The 20,726-nt window shown below is 52.1% G+C and overlaps 1 protein-coding gene across 5 annotated transcripts in view; it reads left to right on the top strand.

Annotated features, from left to right (window-relative positions):
* The window catches only part of Flnb (filamin B), a 96,325-nt gene extending 78,373 nt beyond the window's left edge, over positions 1 to 17,952 (top strand). For all 5 annotated transcript variants that reach the window (XM_010612759.3, XM_010612758.2, XM_010612756.2 and 2 more), the window contains 12 exons: positions 129 to 287; positions 585 to 788; positions 1,440 to 1,592; positions 1,692 to 1,814; positions 4,280 to 4,546; positions 5,043 to 5,180; positions 6,289 to 6,404; positions 9,708 to 9,840; positions 12,314 to 12,490; positions 15,470 to 15,688; positions 16,698 to 16,901; positions 17,671 to 17,952. In XM_010612759.3, the coding sequence (XP_010611061.1) occupies positions 129 to 287; positions 585 to 788; positions 1,440 to 1,592; positions 1,692 to 1,814; positions 4,280 to 4,546; positions 5,043 to 5,180; positions 6,289 to 6,404; positions 9,708 to 9,840; positions 12,314 to 12,490; positions 15,470 to 15,688; positions 16,698 to 16,901; positions 17,671 to 17,858 (2,081 nt within the window). In that variant the 3' untranslated portion in view covers positions 17,859 to 17,952. The remainder of the gene's footprint in view (positions 1 to 128; positions 288 to 584; positions 789 to 1,439; positions 1,593 to 1,691; positions 1,815 to 4,279; positions 4,547 to 5,042; positions 5,181 to 6,288; positions 6,405 to 9,707; positions 9,841 to 12,313; positions 12,491 to 15,469; positions 15,689 to 16,697; positions 16,902 to 17,670) is intronic.
* The last annotated feature ends 2,774 nt before the right edge of the window (positions 17,953 to 20,726 follow it).

Raw genomic sequence — 20,726 nt, 5'->3', positions numbered from 1 at the left:
AGCCATGTTTTGTCACTCACCTGTGGGTGAGGGGTTCATGCCCGTTCATCTGTAAATGGCATGTGGAGTGAGCTCAGGGAAGCCGGGCTGACCATGGTAACAGAACCACGTTGGGGGCGGTTTTCCAGATGACAGCAGGCGGTGCTCCCAGGTGAAGTTGGGCTCTGCCGCTGACTTCCTGCTGGACATCAGTGAGACTGACCTCAGCACCCTGACGGCCAGCATCAAGGCCCCGTCCGGCCGTGACGAGCCCTGTCTCTTGAAGAGGCTGCCCAACAACCACGTCGGTGAGCTCAGCTGCCATCTGCTGGGGGCCTGGACATCGTGGGCGGGAGATGGGCTCCTGAGGTCCTTCCCTGAGAAAGCAGAGGCTCGCTGGGGCGTGTGTTGTCATGAACCCACTGTACCTCACTCATGATAGAAGTCCAGGTACGTTTCTACATTTGGACACTGACAGCCGTGGTCACTGGCTTGTGAGGAAGTCAGGAGGTCAGTTTGAGAGTGTGCCATTCCCCCGGCCCTCCAGCCTCTCTTACATCTCCCTCCCTCTCCACTTACAAAGCCCAGTCTGTGTTTCTGGCCAGGCATCTCCTTCATCCCCCGGGAGGTGGGCGAACACCTTGTCAGCATCAAGAAGAATGGCAACCACGTGGCCAACAGCCCGGTGTCCATCATGGTGGTCCAGTCCGAGATTGGGGACGCGCGCCGGGCCAAAGTCTATGGCCGAGGCCTATCGGAAGGCCGGACTTTCGAGATGTCTGACTTCATCGTGGACACAAGGGATGCAGGTCTGTGGGGTGTTCTGGGGGAAATGCCCAGAGTGAAGGAGCTGGCATCTCTGCTCAGACTGCTTGTTTTTCATCCCACCAGCTCCCTCTTCTCTGTGAAGAGAAGGGTGGGTCCGTCCTTCTACCTGCACTATTTTTTCAACCTGTGCCTGGAGAGTGTTGGTATTCGTTTTGTAGGTGGAGAAAGTGAGGCTTTCAGGGATTGTAGCCCCATCTGCTCTTGGAACTTGAACTCAGAATTCTGGACAAAGCCCCAACTCCAGGGCAGGTGGCTGTTGGTTCTGATGTTGTTAAACCTTTAGATGTGTTGGCCTAGTTGTGGCAACTGGGAGCTGTTTAAAAATTCAAATTCCTAGCGTTGGGGCTGGGAGTAAACCTTGAAGCAGTTCGCGCTGTTCTTGGAGGCTGCGGATGCGCAGCACGTGTGCTCCATGGGATGTCAGTAGATATCTTCGAGGAAAGAGTTCTTTTGGTCAAAGACATGTTCACGGGGAAAAGAACTTCTCAGAGCCTTTAAACACCTGTGCCGAGACTCCCCACACAGGCTGCCGGGGGAGGACTGCATTTCAGGGAGCGCATATCCACTCTGCACCGTCAAGCCCCTCCTTCCCGGGAGTTGCTGTCCCATCAGCCCCAGCTGCTGTGTTGCAGGTTACGGTGGCATATCCTTGGCAGTGGAGGGCCCCAGTAAGGTGGACATCCAGACGGAGGACCTGGAGGACGGCACCTGCAAGGTGTCCTACTTCCCCACCGTGCCCGGGGTTTACATCGTCTCCACCAAATTTGCTGACGAGCATGTGCCTGGTATGTGCTCTCTCTGCCTCCCTCTCCGAACCTCAGGTTTTCTGTAAGTGCTGTAACCCGGCCTCTGGGCTGCTTACAGGCACCTCCTTGGTCTTGCAGGGAGTCCATTCACTGTGAAGATCAGCGGTGAAGGAAGAGTCAAGGAGAGCATTACTCGGACCAGCCGGGCCCCGTCCGTGGCAACTGTAGGGAGCATCTGTGACCTGAACCTAAAAATTCCAGGTGAGCACAGCGAGCTGAGGGGCATAGGGCAGGGGCAGCTTGGGGACTTCAGTCCAGCCATGATGCGGAACATGCTTATCCACATCGGCCCTGGTGACCTTTTCATGATTTTCTTTTATGCTTATTTTCAGAGGCCCATTTAAGGAAAATAAATCCATTTACCTGAAATATTTTCTTCTTCCAAATAAAAATTGCTTTGTTGTATAGCATAGGGAAAGAATAGCTATGTTTTTAGATTTACTGTTGCATGTCGGTGAGAGGCCTGGCCCCACTGGTACCAGTATCTGGGAGCGTTAAGAGGTGGCAGCCTGCCGGGATTTCCACTCACCTCTTTCATACCTCAAAGTAGGTCAAGGACTGTGCTGCCAGACTAGGTAGGCCACACTGAGCCCTTTGACAGCAAACGGTTCCTGAGCGGGAATCGGGCCACACAGTCTGAATGAAATGTGGCCTGGTTCTTTCTCTGGAGAATCTTCTATGTCGCCGAGAGTTTTGCGCCTCCTCTGCCCACAAGCTGGCCTGTGCTGTGGGGTTGCACAAACTGTGCGGAGAAAGATGGTAAACCTCCTCCAGCGAAGCTCAAGTGGTCTCCCAGGGAGGGGGCAGCCTTTCTGCGGTGCTCCTCCTGTCTTTGCTGGTGTGTTGTGCACCTGTCTGATTGCCTTCTCAGCTTTCACAGCTGTAGTTGGTCGGCAGTTCTCAACCTGTAGGCGTAACGTATGTGAGTGGGTCGTTGGGACAAGATCACCCCCTACCACCTGTACTGGGGATTGAACTCAGGACCTTGCCCTTGCAAGGCAGGCACAGCTCCACTGAGCTTCTCTGGTCCTGAGACAAGATGCCTTGGAAGGAACTGTATTGGTTGTGAGCACTAAAAGTCCCTATGCTCAGACTGGAGGGAAGAGGGAAGGGACTGCTGGTAATGCATTTCAGAGGCAGCCGTGCCCTGGCTCACTGCCCTCCAAAACATACTGTGTTCCTTCCTCCACGTTGCCCACAGTGCTGGGCACTCACTGCCTTTCATTTCCGCTTTGGCCAGTCTGATGGAGAAGACATGGTGTCCAGTTTTCATTTCTCACATTACTAGTGACAGTCTGTTTTCATTTGCTCTGCATTTCTCCTTTTGCAAGCTCCCTGTTCTGTTCTCTTTGCTTATTTGTTTCTTGCAGAATTAGCAAGTGTCTTTGTGCCATGGGGATATTCGTCCTTTGTCTCTTGCTGTTCTTTTCTCTTACTTGGTAGCTGAAGACTCTGGAGGAGCTGCTTCCCCCTCGTTACCCACATGATCTTTCTCCCCTGTTTGAAGGTGGGAGTTGCTCATCAGCCTCCAGGTGTCTGTGGGACTCAGGCGCTGTGGGTGTCTTGTCGGTTGGGACAGCCCTAACAGAATAACAGAAGCTGAGAGGCAGTGGCAGGCCAAGTCAGGGCCTGACAGGGTGAGCTGTTACTGAACCTCTTCCAGGGTGTAGATGGCCAGCTTCTCTGGGGACCCTCACATGGTGGGGAGCAGAGAGGGACAAGCTCTTTCGGGACTCTGCTGAGAGCAGAATCCTATCCCTGGGGCTCCACTTTGATTCCATTGCCTGATCCTGATCGCTTCCCAAAGGCCCCACCCTGAGGGGGTGATGTCACACTGAGGGGCCAATGGCCAACGTGAGTTTCAGAGGGGCACATCTGGTCTGTAACACCTCCCTTCCTTTCTCTGTCCTCAGGGCTCAGAGTCTGAACTGCTCAACCCAGATGCTGTAGGGCTGAGGGTGCGGTTTCTTACGGGCTCTAGGTGATGGCAGTGCCCAGTGGCCCACCTGCTGCCCGCCTCGCTCCTCCGCGTCAGTGTGGGCACTGGTCTGCACCTGGTACTGGTGACCCGAGGCATTGCTTTCCTGAAAGTGTGGCCTCCGGTTTGTTGAAAAGCTTTTTGTTCATGCATGGATTCTCCACTGCTTTTGGGAGTGACACATGTCCACCCGTCTCTAGATACTCCTTGTTTTGTTACCTAAAAGAAATGCCAAAGCTTCTTGACGATACGGGATGAGGTTCTAGTGTTTTCTGCTCTTTACCTACTTATGGGAAGAGCACATCTCTCAGCATGACCGCCACATCACCTTTGTCCTGGGAGCACCTCAGCTGCTGTAGCTTTTATTTACATGCTGTCACTGCCACGGTTTCAGGATGTGATGGGGAATTAACTTGGCTCCAGCCAGGCAGCTGTGAAAGTTCTCAGTGGGGCAAGAAGTGTCAGTGCCCCCAGAAGGCTGTCTGCTCTGGGTGGCCTCCAGGCCCTTGCTCCTCCATGCTGGCCATGGGAGGCTTAGACCTCCTGCTCGAAAGGCGGGGAGCCTGAGCACCCCTGTCTACCCCACTGCACCTGCACCCTCTGCTGCTTGTCCTGCACGTCCCACCCTGCCTCGGCCCATACCCTCACTTTCACCCTCTCTTTCTCCCAACCTCCCACTGCCTTTCAGAAATCAACAGCAGTGACATGTCAGCCCATGTCACCAGCCCCTCGGGCCGTGTGACCGAGGCAGAGATCGTGGCCATGGGGAAGAACTCGCACTGTGTCCGGTTTGTGCCCCAGGAGATGGGCGTTCACACGGTCAGCGTCAAGTACCGCGGGCAGCATGTAACTGGCAGCCCCTTCCAGTTCACTGTGGGGCCACTCGGCGAAGGGGGCGCCCACAAAGTCCGGGCAGGAGGCCCTGGTCTAGAGAGAGGAGAAGCCGGAGTCCCGGGTGAGTGTTCCAGGCGGGCTGTCCCTGGAGCAGAGAGGCGGAGCCCGCAGTGTGGGCTCCTGCATCCTCGCTCCGTGGAGAAGACCTCTTCTGGGTGGTGGTGAGACTCTCTTCTTTCCTCAGGCTTTTGTGGCTTGGAGGGCTTGGATCATTCCTGTACCCAAATCTAAACAGGCTTGTGGGCTTCTCAGGGGCTGCAACTTAGAGTGCATCAGCATCTCTAAGAGGGGAACTGACTGTTCCCTGAGTGTCCTAGGTCAGAGCTGGTGTTCCACACAGCACCCTGCAGTGCTGCAGAATCGACTGCAAGGGATCTTCCTGTGCTGGCTGCTTGGGAAAATCTGTGGGGAAAACTTGAATATTCTCAACCTTTCCTGGCTTGGGCTGGGTGTATTCAAAAGATGCAAAATTTCCGGTGAACTTAGCAATCATGGGCGGGTGCTTAGGAAACAGCAGCAATGGCTTGGTTACTAACTGGGTGTTTCTTTGCTCTCAGCTGAGTTCAGCATCTGGACCCGGGAAGCGGGCGCTGGGGGCCTCTCCATTGCTGTTGAGGGCCCCAGTAAAGCCGAGATTACATTCGATGACCATAAAAATGGGTCATGCGGTGTGTCTTATATTGCACAAGAGCCTGGTATGTACTCAAGGATCGATTGAGGATACTGTCCTTGCTCAGAGATGGTTAGGTTGCCAAGAACAGAAACCATCAAACCTAGCTGAAGTCACACAGCGTGGCCTCAGCGGGGTGGGAATCTGGTTCCTGTTTAGCTCCTTTCTCTGTTGGCCTCTCAGCTTCTTGCTTTCTTTTAACTGCTTCATTGACTGACCAGTGTGTTCTGCCCACCCCTGCACCTGCGCTCCCTGGATGGAGCAGAGGTTCTTCATCTTTTCGTGTCAGGAACCCTTTTGGCATCTGGTAAATCTTATAGGGACCATTCTGAAGGTGATGTTTTGAAGTACACAAAATAGATCAGATTGTAGAGGAAATCAATTCTGTTAACATGCAGTTGGTAAAATTAAAATATATTTACCTGTAGTTATCAAATATGCATCATAGCTATGGATGCATGTCTTCATTAATTTATCAAGTCATAGCTGGGCATGGGGCGCACGCCTATAATCCCAGCACTTGGGAGGCTGAGGCAGGAGGATTGCCATGAGACCAGCCTGGGCTACACAGTGAGTTCCAGGGCAGTCTCAACTACATAGGGAGACCCTGTCTCAAAAAAAAAAAACAAAAAACATAAGATATCATCGTGAAGGGGTATTAATGACCTGAATTTCAAAGTAGAACTGGGTATAAGTGGTTCTGTCAAGACATCTGTAAAATTTAAAATGCTATAAAAATAACCCATGATTTTTTTTTTTTTTTTAAATTGGCGATAAAAGTCACAGGTCTTCCCCCTGTGCTGGGATTTCTTGTGAACTTTTCTAAAAAGAAATGCTAAATTTCCGTTAGAGGTTAGAGAAGATAAAGTTGCGGTGTTTCTCTTTTTCCCTACTGAAGTCCACAGGTCTCCTGGATTCTGTTCCTAAGCCCTTTGGGGACTCTGCAGACCCAGGTTAGGGGTCACTGGCTGTGACCAGCTAAGCAGGCCGTACTGGCTCTTCCAGCCAGGTACTGGGGGCCGTTGAGGCAGGCTGCGCTCTCTCAGAGGACGTTTTAGCCCTAGCTAGGAAACAAGGCCGCTCTGGAGGGAGTTTCCAGGATCTCTGAAGTGTTGGGGCTTCTTTCCCAACAGGGAACTACGAGGTGTCCATCAAGTTCGACGACGAGCACATCCCCGAGAGCCCCTACCTGGTGCCCATCATCGCGCCCTCCGACGACGCCCGCCGCCTCACTGTTATGAGCCTTCAGGTGAGACGCAAGGAAGCATCCATCCTTTGCCCACAGTCCAACCAGTGGGACCCCTGGACTCCCGAGGCCACTTCAGTCCCCCTGTGGTGCCGAGGCCCTGGCACATTTTGTCACGCGTGTTGCCAGTCGTGGACAAGCTTCCCGGTGGCAAGGGCAGACACTCCCACCTCCCGCGAAAGAGCAGATCTGGTCAGCAGCACCCCTTACTTGTTTAGGCAGAGATCTGCTTTTAAATATTTATTTACGAGAAACAAAGAAAGCCTGTTAATAATTGGTTAATGGATTAGGAGGGCTTGCAAAACAAAACTGCATGATACAAACAGCCCACTGATGTTTAGCCAGCTGTTTGTTGTGAGTTTCTTTTTTGCTCAAGATAGTCAATTTTGTCAGGATGATTTACTGGGAACAAGGCTAAGAGCTTTATCAGTGTTAGCTCAGTCAATCCTTGCAACAGCTCGGCGAGTAGTTTCTCTTGACCCCATTTTAAAGATGGTACAGGAAGCTTAAAGGAGCCTGGATACAGCTGGTATGAGCAGCAAAGTAAGGGCCCATGGCTGCAGATGTCTCCCTGCCACACTGCAGTCTGTGTGCAGTGCAGTCTATCAGGAGCTGCAGCAATTTCCCATCACTCACGGGTGACTTAACTGGGGTTTGCCTTAGCACCTTCGGCCAAAGCCGCTGGGGATGCTTCTGCGTCTTTTGCTCAGAACACTGAAAAATGATGCAGTGTCTGTACCCATAGTATCAGTGAAGTTGTAAAATAACACCAGAATATCAAAATATGATTTCTAGGGGTTCCTGCATAGCCTTTAGCTGGCCCCAGTTCTTGAAAATCCAAGAAACCCGATTGGTGATGTCATTGCATTTAGTTCCATAAACTTGGTTTGCCCCTGAGATTCTAAACTTAACCCTGGGAGAATTGGGGGTACTACTAGTTATTCCAAATGTTAGTCCTTCGGGTAGGGACCTAGTTCAGAACTCAAATCAGCGTCCCAGTCCGCACATTGAAGAGGCCTTGTCTGGAGAGTCCCAAGGGTGCCACTGGGTCACTGTGGTGTAGATGCTTTTCTTGTGTTTCATTTAAAGGCTTCTTAACAGAAATCCCTTTTGTGGCTGACTTAACTAAAACCTATGGAGGGAGATAAACCCAGCATTTGTCAAAGGCAAAGAGCTGCCTTCACGCATCTCGAAGATTCCTTTCAGATCTTCCGAGGTGTTTATCTCCCTCTTGAGGATTTAGCAGCGCGCAGATTCAGGTAAAGTAAATTATTGTATCCAAAGGGAGCTGGTTGGAAGCAAGCTTCTCCAGAAAACGTTTCTGTGGAGCCCACACATCATACTCTGGTTATAAATATTTCATAAGGTGCGCAGCAGGCTACAGGTCAAGCTTTTGAATCAGCTGCTGCAAGAGGGACCTGTGTGTCTGCATCGTCCCTGCTCTCCCTGGCTCATTTGGTGCTAGGGACATGTGCATTATTTATCAGAGCCTTTGTGCAGGCAGCACAGCAGCATCTGGTGCCGGTTAGGCCAGAGAGGCATGGGCTGTTTTGTCTCGTCTCGCTTTTGAGACTGGAATGAAAATTGGTGCTGGCTGACACTTTGTTGGGGAGGGACTGGGATGCGGGTGATCTAGTGATCAGAGAGACCTAATTTTGTGTCACATCCTCCCTCCCCAGACGATAACCACTAGGCAGCACAGTCCAGTGGGAAATGCTGCAGCAGTGGGATGTCCCATGCTGTCACTGGGCAGTACAGAAGTCACTGGCCTCCTGGGCTTACTGTGCACGTAACTTGTGGCCGGAGTAACCGAGTAGCTGAACTTTTAATTTAATTTTCAGTACACACACGCACATGCACCTGAGGGACGCAGCGTTCCGGCTTTGCTAACATGTGGTCCTGGGACCAGCACCCTTGGTTGGCGTTACCTGGAAATTTACTAGAAACATAAAGTCCTAGACCCCTGGGTCAGAATCTGCATTTGTACAAGACCCCCCAGATGGTTTGCTTGCACATGAAGTGTGAGGCGCGCTGCTCTCACGTCACCGAGGACTGAGCCTTCCAACCACGTCCAGTCCCACACTGTTGACCTGAAAAGTTGCTGCTGTTCCCAAGTATTTATTTATTTATTTATTTATTTATTTATTTATTTATTTATTTATTTATTTATTTGGGGGTTTTTGGTTTTGTTTTTTGTTTTCTGAGACAGGGTCTCACTATGTAGTTGAGACTGACCTGGAACTCACCATGTAGCTCAGGCTGGTCTCAAACTCACAGTGATCCTCCTGCCTCAGCCTCCTGTGTGCTGGGATTACAGGCATGCGCCACCACGCCCGGCTGTTTCCAAGCTTCGAAATTCTTAACCCATTCCTCCAAGAAGATGTAGTTCCTAAGACGAAGCCTAGGGAACCACAGTGACCCAAGGAAGAGCAAAAGCTATACATCCTCTCCCTGTTGCTCTCTGGGGAGACAGGCAACTTCTGAAAGCATTTGTGTGTTTTTTTTGGTATCACGGATCGAACTCAGGACCTTGTACTTGCCAGGCAGGCACCACTGAGCTACATCCCCAGCCCTGAAAGCATAGTAATAGCTTAACAGTAAGCTGACATTTCGGAGACTTTCTGTGTTTGGGCTGAGGATTTTACATGCAGAACTTTGACCCTCACAGCAGCTCTCTGGGATAGATTCAGGAACTGTCAATTTTACAGATGAGGAAACAGACTGAAAGAGGTATAGCATTGTAGGGATACTGCTAGGAAATGGTAGTAAACCAAGGTCTGGCTGACTCTTAGCCACTGTGTAGTATTGCCTACCCTGCACATGTGTAGCTTTTCAGTTTTTTAAAGTTCTCTCCGTTTGCACAAGCATTTTGGGATGCAGACAATCATTAACGTAACCGTGTTTATGTTAGCGAGCGGTGGTGTTGTCTGCAGCCAGCCTTCTCCTAAAAGGGGGTCCTTATCTTTTGGCGGAAAAGATACTGAGCTTTATGGCATGTGCAGTGCTTGTCTGGCACGCTCAGACTACACTCCTGTTGCCTGTGATATCTCCACCTCCAGGAACTGTTCTTCCAGCCTGAATCAAGATGATTTGGGGACAAGACCATGCAGATGGATGTCTCTATTTTCTTGTATTTTATGCTAGAAATGTGGGACGTGATCTGGCAGTTCTCTTGTCAGATGTTACGTGGAAAAATATTCTAGGCCTGTTGGCATGATAACCATCACCTGCGTATGGATCAGGTCCACGTGTGCCATTGAGCAGGAATGTAAGGGCCATAACCTGTCAAATATATTGAATTCTCAGGAATCGGGATTAAAAGTTAACCAGCCAGCATCATTTGCTATAAGGTTGAACGGTGCAAAAGGCAAGATTGATGCAAAGGTGCACAGCCCCTCGGGAGCCGTGGAGGAGTGCCACGTGTCTGAGCTGGAGCCAGGTAAGCAGGGGCTCAGGGTGGGGTCCCCACCCCAGCACTTCCGACAGAGCGCTCTGCCGACCTGCACCCTGGAGGCCTTTGTGGTCTCTGTTGTCGCCAGGCATCGCTTGGGAATTAGGATATAAACTTCTACCACAGACTCAGAACTTTTCACTTTGCCATACGGTGCATCCTCTCTTTTTCTTTTTTTTAAAACAAGTTCTGCTTCACTTTTGTTAGTTTTTCAGATTCCTTTCACATGATATTCATCACGACTGTTCTGTCACATTTTAACAAAGTTGTACAGATTTTTATTACATTGTTGACACGATGAGAGTAAGTGCACTGTGGCCTCACTTTACTCTGAGGAGGGAGAGGCAGATTGGTGCCTTTTAAAAACAAACTCTATCTCTAGGGCTTGAGCTCTTAAGATTTTCTGTCCTGCTGCTTTGGTGTATAGAGTTTTAGGAGCACCAGTCGACTCTAAAGAGATCATTTTGCCTGTTAACCATAAGTGTCAGAGACTTGGCAGGAAGCCGAGGCTGAGAAGCACATGTTCCTGTCCTTGGAGAGCTGCTCAGAGCCCGTGAGACTGAGCCCAAAGCCTGCAGCACCCTGGCTATGACCCCCAGGAGAACTGGAGAGCAGAGGTGAAGATGGCAGAGGGGAGAGAGAAGCTGTGCCTGCCTCGGCCGCCTCAGGAGAGCTTCTCAGAGGAGGCGTCGTGTGGTGTAGGACTTGATGCACTGTTTGGGCATTTGCTGGGACCTGGGTTCATGCGTCTTTCTTTCTTCTGCTGGGCAGAAGGGCAGTGGAGAGCCTCAGAAGGAATAAAATGGGGGACTGGGATGGAGCTCAGCAGAAGGGTCCTGAGTTCAATCCCCAGGACCAAAAAATAAATAAAAGATAAAAAAGGAGGACCAAATAGGGGAGGGGTGGTGGCAGTCCCTGGTGATCTTGGTTACAGTGTGGCTACATCATCAAGTGTTAGGAAATCTGAAAGGCAGTGCGGAGCTGCTATCCCGGAGCGGCCCGTTTGAGAAAGCAGGATGAATCCACGTACTGGAAATGGAAAGGGGGAACTTGAAGCCAGGGAACCATAGCCCTTGGTGACCTGTTGGCCCAGGACAGAGAGAGGGTGGGGCGGAGGAGAATTGAGACCCGCAGCTGGGTGAATGAATAGGGAGATGATAATGCAGTTAGCAGAATGAGGTCTTCCAGGTAGAGGGAGAGCCAGGCATGGCCAGGGCGCGAAAGAGTTTACTATTTCTTCGGGGCTTTGGAAGTATCGCGGATACCCAAGTGGTGATGTTTATTGGCTCCCTGTGGTGTGGGAGTTTGTTGTTCATAGCCCCAGCCGCTGTTTGAAGCCCTAGGGGTGTCTAAGACCATCAGCTTACCAGTTAGGCTGCTGTTACTTGCAAATTATAAACCCCCAACTCATGCAGCTCAAACAGTAAAGGGGCCCAGTAAGTCACATAACATGAAAGTGCAGGATCTAAGGTGGGTTTCGATACTTGTGGATTCGGCCATTCATGTGCAGTCTCCAAGGCCTTTTCTTTTTCTTCTGTTTCTCGGGCCCCATTCTGAAACTGGCCTACTTCTTGGTGGCAAGATGACTGCAGTAGCAGCAGATCCTTCATCTTCGCATCATACCCATCAAAGGACATTCCCTTTACGGGGCGCTTTCCCAGAAGTCTGAGCGGTACCTTTTCTAGAAGTATCCATCTCAGTGAACTGGGACATACGCCAGTTCCTGAGTCATTTCTTGCGGTTAAAGCAATGCTATGTTTTAATTGATTTAGGCTTGGGTAAAGAAGAATTTTCCCCATCCAGGCAAAATCTGCTGCTCTGAAGCACAGTGGCTTAAGAGAGGAGGTTGGGTACCCGTGCCCGGCGGGGGGACTGCAGGGAAGGTGGACCCCGTGCACTCGTGGACATTAACCTCTGGGGAGGGCTTGGCTGGAGCCTGGGTTGACAAACTCTGAAGATGAAAAGTACAGGGAGCCAGGCAGGGACTGAGATTGGAGCGGAGGAAGCTGGTGCCCTGTATCCGGGCTACGGTGGCCACGTGGTACACTGTGGCTAGGTGGCTTAGGTACCTATTTCTGCTAACAAATTTCCCCAGGGAACCCAAACACATAGTGCAAAAACCTGCGGGACATTTAGTAGCTCTGAGCTTAATTAAGGAGGATTAATTGCCTGTTGGAACCACTCCTTTCCCCTTCAAGTGGCCAAGTAGAAACACTGATCTGAAGGAAGTGTTCTGAGGCAGGAGCTGGAGGATGGAGCAGAATTTGAGACTTGGTGCATTTCCAGGAGGCTGAGCAGGGTCACACAAGTTGCCCCACATGGTTTGAAATCCCCTTGTCGGGCGCCAGGCTCCTGGTGGAACTGGGTCTTTGAATGATAAGGTTGGCCTGCCGCCCGCTGTCCTCACCAGGCTCCTGCATGTCCACTGCCCCACCTCACCCTGCGCCCTCGCTTGTTCTAGATAAGTATGCCGTGCGCTTCATCCCCCACGAGAATGGCATCCACACCATCGACGTCAAGTTCAACGGGAGCCACGTGGTCGGAAGTCCCTTCAAAGTGCGCGTCGGGGAGCCCGGACAAGCGGGGAATCCTGCCCTGGTGTCTGCCTATGGCTCAGGGCTCGAGGGCGGCACCACAGGTAACAGGTCCCTGTGCTACCTGTCATCCACTTAGCCAGCTGCCGGGCAAAGCCAAGGGAAACCTTCAAGCCTTCTGCAGCTCTCTGCAGGGAAACTGGAGTAGCGCAGGCTTGGATGCTCTGCTGTTCACAGCTGTCTGGGGAGATGTGGTTTGACCCTCGATAAATCCAGAGCGAGGGTGCGGTGGCCGTGTTATCACACCTCATCGCTCTTTGCGGCCCATATGCCTCCCTCTGCCAAGTTCCCGACACCACTGACAACGCTGCCGGCTTGGCACACAGCCCAGTTCGGAGCTTTCTCCCTGCACCGGCTTCACTCTGCATCTCGGGGCCTGCTGGGAACTTTCCCCTGCGCGTTCCTTTAACGCTTCCCGGGCTTCCAGAGATGCGTTGAAGCCGCATGAGACCCGTCACAGCCCTTCTCCTTTAGTGCTGTGATTGGACAGAAGAGAAGAAACACTGGAAATGGTCCGTGAGTGCTAAAGCTTTCTGGACCCATGACAACTGCTTTTCAATCTTGCCCCCGCGGGGACACATCTGACTGAAAACACAGGCAGTGAGGAAGTAGATGAGGTGAAACTCACCCCACTGCCTTGCTCCTGCCTCTCCCCGTCAGCCCAGGAGTAAGCACTGCCTGCAGGTCAGGGCGGCCTGCGTTCTAGACAGCTGAGTCGTTAGCCGGCTACAGCTCTAACGCGGTGGGCCGCAGTTTTGCATTTGTTTTGCAGAAGCAGTGTCACTGTACAAATGAGCAGCTCGCTTTTTATCACTTGGCTTCTTCCTTTTTGGTTTAGAGAATCAACCCAGGGCTTCTCACAGGCTAAGCAAGCTCTGTACCGCTGACCTTACACCCTCAGCCCTTTTTTCATTTTCTTTTGACATAGGGTCTCCCTAAGTTGCCTGTGCTGGCCTTAAACTTGCAATCATCCCATTTCAGCCTCCTGAGTAGCTGGGAGTAAGGAGTGCAGCCCCAGGTCCTGCTCTTCACCTGTCTTAAATATGTGTCAAAACATACATCTCCATCCCTTTTGTTTGTTTGTTTGTTTGAGACAGGTTCTCATTACGTAGTTGAGACTGACCTGGAACTCACTATGTAGCCCAGGCTGGTCTCGAACTCCCAGCGATCCTCCTGCCTCAGCCTCCCAAGTGCTGGGATTACAGGCGTGTACCATCACTCCCTGCTTTCCATCCCCTCTTAATAGCTGCTTCTTAATGGCATTCCTACCGTAAATTGAAAGCTGTCTGCATGGTCAGCTGGAGAGGGGCCTTGGCTGCGCGTCTCGTGTGTTACTGTTATGCTGGAGGCTGGGCCGGGGGCTGACAAGGACAGGCGACATTTTGCGCTGCTGTACCTGGCTGAGGACTTCTACATTTCTCTCTCCTGTTTTCTCTCAGACACACATCTTAGTTCCAGGTTGCCTGGGCAAATCCCAGTTGTGCTGGTACAGCTGTGTGACTGTGGCTGAGTTACTTGACCTCTCTGTGCTTCCACTGCAATCAATGTAATGAGGGAATAATAAGGGAGCCCAGCGGAGGGGCGCATTCCAATTAAAGCCGGCGAAGGCCGGGCCGTGTTTGTCCTGCCTTTCCTAATTTCCCTCTTTCCCCTCACCCTTCCTGCCTTGTTTGGCTCGCACAGTCCAGGTGAACTGAGTTTTCTGAGGAAGAAGCAGCTTGTTACAGAGGGTGAGGTGAGGCTTTTTTCTATTGCTGCAGGTCCTGTTGGCTCCATGTCAAAATGTCTGTCCTTGTTGCTCACCCTGGCCTCCCACCTCAGCAGCACAGACAAGGTTGAGAAGCCATGACAAGGTTGAGACAGTGGTGAGGCTGTGGGACAGGAACCTCAGGAGCTTCCAGGAACAGCTGGGTTGTGTTTGGGGGTCACACAGTAGCCGCTCCTTTCTTTTACTGATGACCAGAACAATACTTCTTTCTCTGGTCCAGGAGCTATAATTAAACCTCACTGTTTCCTAGCCAGGGCTCTGGCAGTAACACAGCCCTGCGTGGTGGTGTTGTGCAAAGGGCACCCGTATGGGCACTGTAGGGGCACAGCTGCTCCTGGCACCCAGGCAGCCCTCTGCCCACCTCCTTGCCCTGCCTGGAAGGGGGCTCAGGTGAGGGTGCCCTGTGGCCATCAGTTGACACTCGCTGCTAGAAGCCTCCTTCTTCACCAGGAAGGTGTCTGCAGGGTGCTTGGGGTAGCCAGGGCTGGGCTCCTGCAGAATCAGGTGCCACTGAGGCACCTCAGGCAGCTCCACTGCCACCCAGTGGCCTGGGCAGAGCCATGCAGACCTGGTCCTGATGCAGCTCCGGTTTTCTGGTGATGTGTTGTGGCTGGCAACTAGCCCAACTTCCTCTGCCCGAGGGCCCTTTGTGAATCAGGAGCCCCTGTGGAAGGATCCCACGCACGTGCGAGCACAGTGGTGCTTCGTCCAGGATCTGCTGTTTCGTTCCCATTTGTTGCTGGTATTCATGGCTAAGTAGGTGGGCCAGCAGGTCACAGGGGCTGCCCTAGTCCTTAGCGTGGTGTCTGGGGTGAGGAGCCTGAGGAGGAAGGGTGGGCACTGTGGGCCTCTGGCTTCTCCACATCCAAAGTCAGAGGAGCCTGTGCCGCCCCCTCTGCCCTGGAGCAGAGCCCAGCCCTGGCGGCCCACGCAGGCTCACGTTAACTCAGGTCCTTGACCTCAGCCAAGGCTCGTGGCCAGCGGAGATAAACAGGCTATGCAGGCAGTTGGTGCTACCGGGTGAAACACTAGCCAGGCTCCTGGCTTGGCCTGGGAAGGGGAGCTCCTGCTCCCAGGGCCTGAGGTCCCCTGTGTGAGGAGCTGAGGGCTAGGACTGTAGGTTTCCTGCTGCCGTGGTTGGTGCACCTTCTGTGAGGGATGTGTGTGCCTTGGCACTGCTTCATTTCCCTGGGAAAACTCACCGGACCTGGTCCCTCCAGACCCTGCACACGCATTTCCTCTTCCTCTCTCGCAGGCATCCAGTCTGAGTTCTTCATCAACACCACCCGGGCAGGCCCGGGGACCTTATCCGTCACCATTGAAGGCCCGTCCAAGGTTAAGATGGATTGCCAGGAAACCCCAGAAGGGTACAAAGTCATGTACACACCCATGGCTCCTGGAAACTACTTGATTGGTGTCAAATATGGTGGTCCCAACCACATCGTGGGCAGTCCCTTCAAGGCCAAGGTGACAGGTAATGATCAGATGCTTGGGAGTTGTTCTCCCCCTTGTGGAGCTGGTCTTGTCAGATGAACAATCGGAGTATTTCACATATGGTGAATCTACTTTGAATCTTGACTGGAAAAAAAAACAATGTGACATGTCAAAGGCTGTTGTGTGTGAAACATGGAAAAATAAATCCGAAGAGTGAGGGAGTGTGGGAGTTGAGAAAGCAAATTAGATGGTTTTCTGCTCTAAAGTTTACGTATTTGGAATCTTGTGCATTGGTTTAATCAGGGCCCCAAAACCCTCTCATTTCTAACCTTCACATTTGAAGTAATCAAGAACTTGTATTAAATATACAAAAATGTGGCTCAAATATATAAAAATGCACTACTTTCAAAACATTGGAAAGAACGTCAAACAATAAAAACAACTTCACAGCCCAACACCCAAAGTGCCTCGTAAATGTAGCGGTAAATCCCTCCCCACATACCATCCTTTACTGTCATAGAAGCAGTGTAGATTCATTGCTAAGTAATTAGAAAGCTGAGACAGCCAGGATGTGGCTCCGTGGTTCTGCCACCTGTCTCATAAGCACAAGGGCCGGAGTTCGATCCTGGTATGGGAAAAAAAAAAAAAAGAAATCTAAGATAGAAAAATCATCTTCTGTTATGTGAAACACTAAGATAGAGCAATCTTCTGCAGTGCAGACTCATTTTGGTATGATATGTTCTCCCCAACTGTGCAAATGGAAAGATGTGAAAGGTGGGCTCATGTTTATGCGGAAGGGATTTCTCGGCCTTGTCAGCCAAGGCCATAATGGCCCCTTTTCCCAGAAAGCTAGATCACAGTTGCATGGGTGGGACCCCATAGGATTTAGAAGACATTACAGGTATGAGTTGCAGATGTAGTGGCTTTTGCATTGAGGTGTTGGGGTGTGGGGCTTCCTTGGGGCTCTAGCATAGGGCACCTTCTGTTTTCTGGCTGAGACAGCCTGGATTCAGCTCTTCAGCCCTCTCTCCTCTTTTCCTGCATCCTAGGCCAGCGCCTGGTCATCCCAGGCTCAGCCAATGAGACCTCATCCATCCTGGTAGAGTCGGTGACCAGGTCTTCGACAGAGACCTGCTATAGTGCCATCCCCAAGTCATCCTCGGACGCCAGCAAGGTGACCTCCAAAGGGGCAGGCCTCTCGAAGGCCTTTGTGGGCCAGAAGAGCTCCTTCCTGGTGGACTGCAGCAAAGCCGGTAGGCAGCGTGGGCCTGAATGGGCAGGGAGGGGCCGGGCCAAGCGTCTCGTGTACTTTGGTCCCCTGTGCTGAGGCTTTCTGTAGTGTGTCCACCCCACCCCCGTGTGACCCAGCCATTTGCAAGTAACCGTGTTTCTTGCCCTGTTCCCCTGTAGTTGGTAATTTTTGAATGGTTTTCTTCTTTTGCCTCTTGATTCTTTGCCATGACCTAAAGGTGGATAGGAAAGATAGGTGTTTGAATTACAGATGGGCAAACTGAGTCAGTTCCCCGTCCCCTTCTCTGCCTCAAGTTGTCACGGTGGGACTTGAACTTGGAGTATTTATCTACTTGGGTGTCAGTAGTCAGTTGCCTAGGGTCTGGCATCAGCACACACCTAGGCAGAAACCCAGCCCTACCCCTTAATTTGTTCATTCATTCTTTCCGGAAACTTGTTAGCCAGTGACCTTGAGGAAGTCAGTCTCCCTCTACAGGTCAGTTTCCTCTTTTCTCAAATGGGAAGCCCAGTGAGACCTTTCTTAGGCAGATCATACTGTCTTCCCAGGTTGGCAGGTAGAGTTCCATATCCAAGGTCACTGTGGTAGGAGGTGGCAGGGTGGGGATTCGAACCCACACCGGCAAGAGTCTCCAGTTACAGTCAGCGTGCTCTCCTACCTGTCGAGGAGCTCCAGGGTCACAGGCCGTGCTCCGTCTCTGTCCCTTCAGCTCCCACGTGCCTCCTCTGCCTCACCTGCCCGCACGCACCCAGAGTACCCTCTTCTGTCCCTAGGTTCCAACATGCTGTTGATCGGGGTCCATGGGCCCACCACCCCCTGCGAAGAGGTCTCCATGAAGCACGTGGGCAGTCAGCAGTACAACGTCACATATGTCGTCAAGGAGAGGGGCGATTACGTTCTTGCTGTGAAGTGGGGAGAGGAGCACATCCCTGGCAGCCCCTTCCACGTCACGGTGCCCTAAATCCGTTTACATCCAACCCCAGGAGTTCTTGCGATCGCTTTTGTTGCTTGTTTGTAATTCGTTTTCTACAGTGTCCCCCAGCGTGTCATTGGGTCCACAGCCCATCTGAAGACACTGACATTCTGAAGTGCCTTCACTTCAAGTCATAGACCTGCCCCTTGAGGGACACATTGGGAAATCCAAAGAAGCAAACTCACCCAGTGGGCTAAGAAGATCCAGAGGACTCTGTCCAGATCGGAACTCGTGGTGGCACCAGTCACCGCAGACAGACGAAGAACACGGCAAGACTGGTGTTTCCTAAAAATGAATCCGGCCAGGCCAAGCTCCTGGTTCGCTCTGGAGCATTTATGAAACAAGACCGGGGCCCAGGGGATCACGAGAAAGAGGAGATCTCGTTTAGGATGTCTTTTGACAAACAAGATGGCTTAAAAGTAGCTTGGTCTGTTCCCAGGCCCACCGTATTCTGTAAGCAGAAGCTGTTAGGCGGCTGCCACCGCTTTGATGCTGCTCCTTCCAGTGCCCATGCCCTGGCCTTCTCGCGTTTCTCCCAGGGCGCAACCTAAACTGGCAGCAGCTGACTTCCTAGCACATCTCCCCTTCTTCTGGTGATTATTTCCTTGCCAGGTCGCAGAGTTTGACCGCCTTGGCAGCCATGTATCTGTTTTAGTTTCCCAAGCCCATTGCAGTCTCTTGGTTGTGGAAAATTTACACAACTACGCAGTGCCCCATGTGCTGCAGATCCCTCCCAAACACTAGGCCTTGTTTCTAACGTGCGCCTGCGGTTTGCCAGCCTGCAAGTCTTACCAAAATCTGCAAGTGACCTCAGATAGGTCCGTGCACTAGTGCTGTCACATGGAGGCCTAACACAGCTACTCCAGCAGCCCCGTGGGTCACTCTTTCTGGAAAACAGCCTGGGGTGCTTTAGAAAACAAAGGGTGGGTGCGGTTCCCAAATCTGGGTGAAAGCATTTCATGCTTCCTGCACACCTCAACTGGCTTTGGGAGCGATTTAATACAATCGAGGGGTGGGCAGACTTTTGGTCTGCTGCCTGGTCCTGAGGAAGTGGCCCTGTGGTCGGGGTGTCTGACGGGTGAGGTGAGTGCCCGGCACCAGGGTGTAGCAAGCAGCCAGGGCAGGTGTGGGTGGTGAAGGCCACCTGTTGGGAGCTGGAGCGGCCTAGTTAATGTGAAGGGACCACAGGCACTGTAAACGGGGACGTGGAGGCCAAACAACTGGAATCAAATGCCGACTGTAAATTGTGTCTTATAACTTATTAAATAAAATGTTTGCTTCGTAGTTCCCCTGGCATTCTTGGGTGTCGTCTGTTCTGACCAGCTCTCCCTACCTCTGGCTGAAAAGTCCCGACAAGCAACTTGCTATGGCAGTGAGTCTGACCCATCTTTTCTGGGGAGGTCTGTCTGCTCCTCAAGAGCTGTGCGAGGCGAGGGGACTTATGGGTATGTGGGCTGTGACACCTTAGGGAGTCCTAGCTATGAAGCCCACCCTGGTGAAGGCTGTGGGGTTTTTTGTTTTAATTTTTTTTTTAATGCTGGGGATTGAACCCAGGGCCTGAAGCTTGCCAGGCAAGCACCCTGCTACTAATCCACACCCCCGACCCCCGAGGCCTTGGCTTTTGAGAGAGAGCCTTTTCCTGATGGCACCAAGAAGCCCTAGTTTTCAGGAGTGTTCTCTAACAGGAAAGTACCCTGTGTCAGCCCACTGCCTTAGGCAAGGTTAGTGTTTGCTGTCACCCTCTGCCCCTCCCGCTCCATTTCCCTTTCTGACCGGAAGAGCTTCTGATTGCCTCGCCCTCCTCACCTTCCTTTGCAGCGTTCCGCACCACTGTACTGTGGGCAAAACTAAAACCCCCAAGGGCAGAGGGCCAGTAGCCATTGATTCTCTGCTTCGTTGAAACCGGGTTTGTTTGAGAAGGCTGCATCTGTAAGTTAATACATGGACTTTGGCACTGGTATCGCAGGGTTTAACAAGGCTCGCGGCCATGGGGAAGTTCCTCACCTCTCTGACTGGTAGGCCTCTCCTGAGTGGTGCTGAGGATTCCATGAATTCCGTTCCCTGTCTGAACGCCCTCTGCTGTCTGTGGCCAGCACCTGCAGGAGGTCGCGCCTGAGCTGCCTGTTAGCCAGGAGCCTGTCTGTACCCGGTGGCCCCTGTGGGCCCCGAGGGTGGGGGTGGGGGTTACCCTGGAGCACATTTCCTCCCCAACCCACTGCTGACTGTTAATGGGGAAGTCATCCAGGCGGAGAGCTGCATCCCTCTGCTGGTCATGGCTGGGACCACAGGGCAGCCCTGGGCAGCAAGCACAGTGCTTGGCTGCTGTGGAAACTGCTGTTGGTGCAAAACACCTAGAAAACTTTGAAATTTGAACCGCGCCTCACAGGCCTGGTGCCAGGTCCTTTCGGACTCTCACTGGTTGACTTTGCCCCATTCCCAGCAGGTGCTGACAGGGCTGTCACTGCAACAGCAGGGGGCTTAAGCAGACCAGCTGGCAGCTGCCAGGCAGAGCTCCTGGGAGGAGAGGGCCTGCCCATCCCCGTCCGGATGCCCACCTCCTCCCCATGCCCCCTTCAGCCGGGGAAGCATCGCCGTCTGTTTCCAGTGCACTCAGACACGTGGGCCCTCGGCCACATGTCTAATTTCAGGACTTCAAAGGAGCCCTGCAAGCCGTATTTTGATGAGTTCGGTGTACATAAAGCAAGTTGGGCACATAGGGATTTAATTTCCCTTGAAAATTGCTCAGCCTTAAAAATTAGCAGGATAAAAGTGAGAGGCAAAATGAGTGTTCTGTCCCTGTCAAGCCCTCGAGTTTGTATTTTAAAATGGGGAACATCACTAATTGAAAAGCTCTTT

Source organism: Fukomys damarensis, unplaced genomic scaffold (genome assembly GCF_012274545.1).
Source record: "Fukomys damarensis isolate Sample0158 unplaced genomic scaffold, DMR_v1.0_HiC HiC_scaffold_28, whole genome shotgun sequence".
In the NCBI taxonomy this organism is placed as follows: domain Eukaryota; kingdom Metazoa; phylum Chordata; class Mammalia; order Rodentia; family Bathyergidae; genus Fukomys; species Fukomys damarensis.
This window is presented reverse-complemented; position numbering and strand designations above follow the sequence as displayed.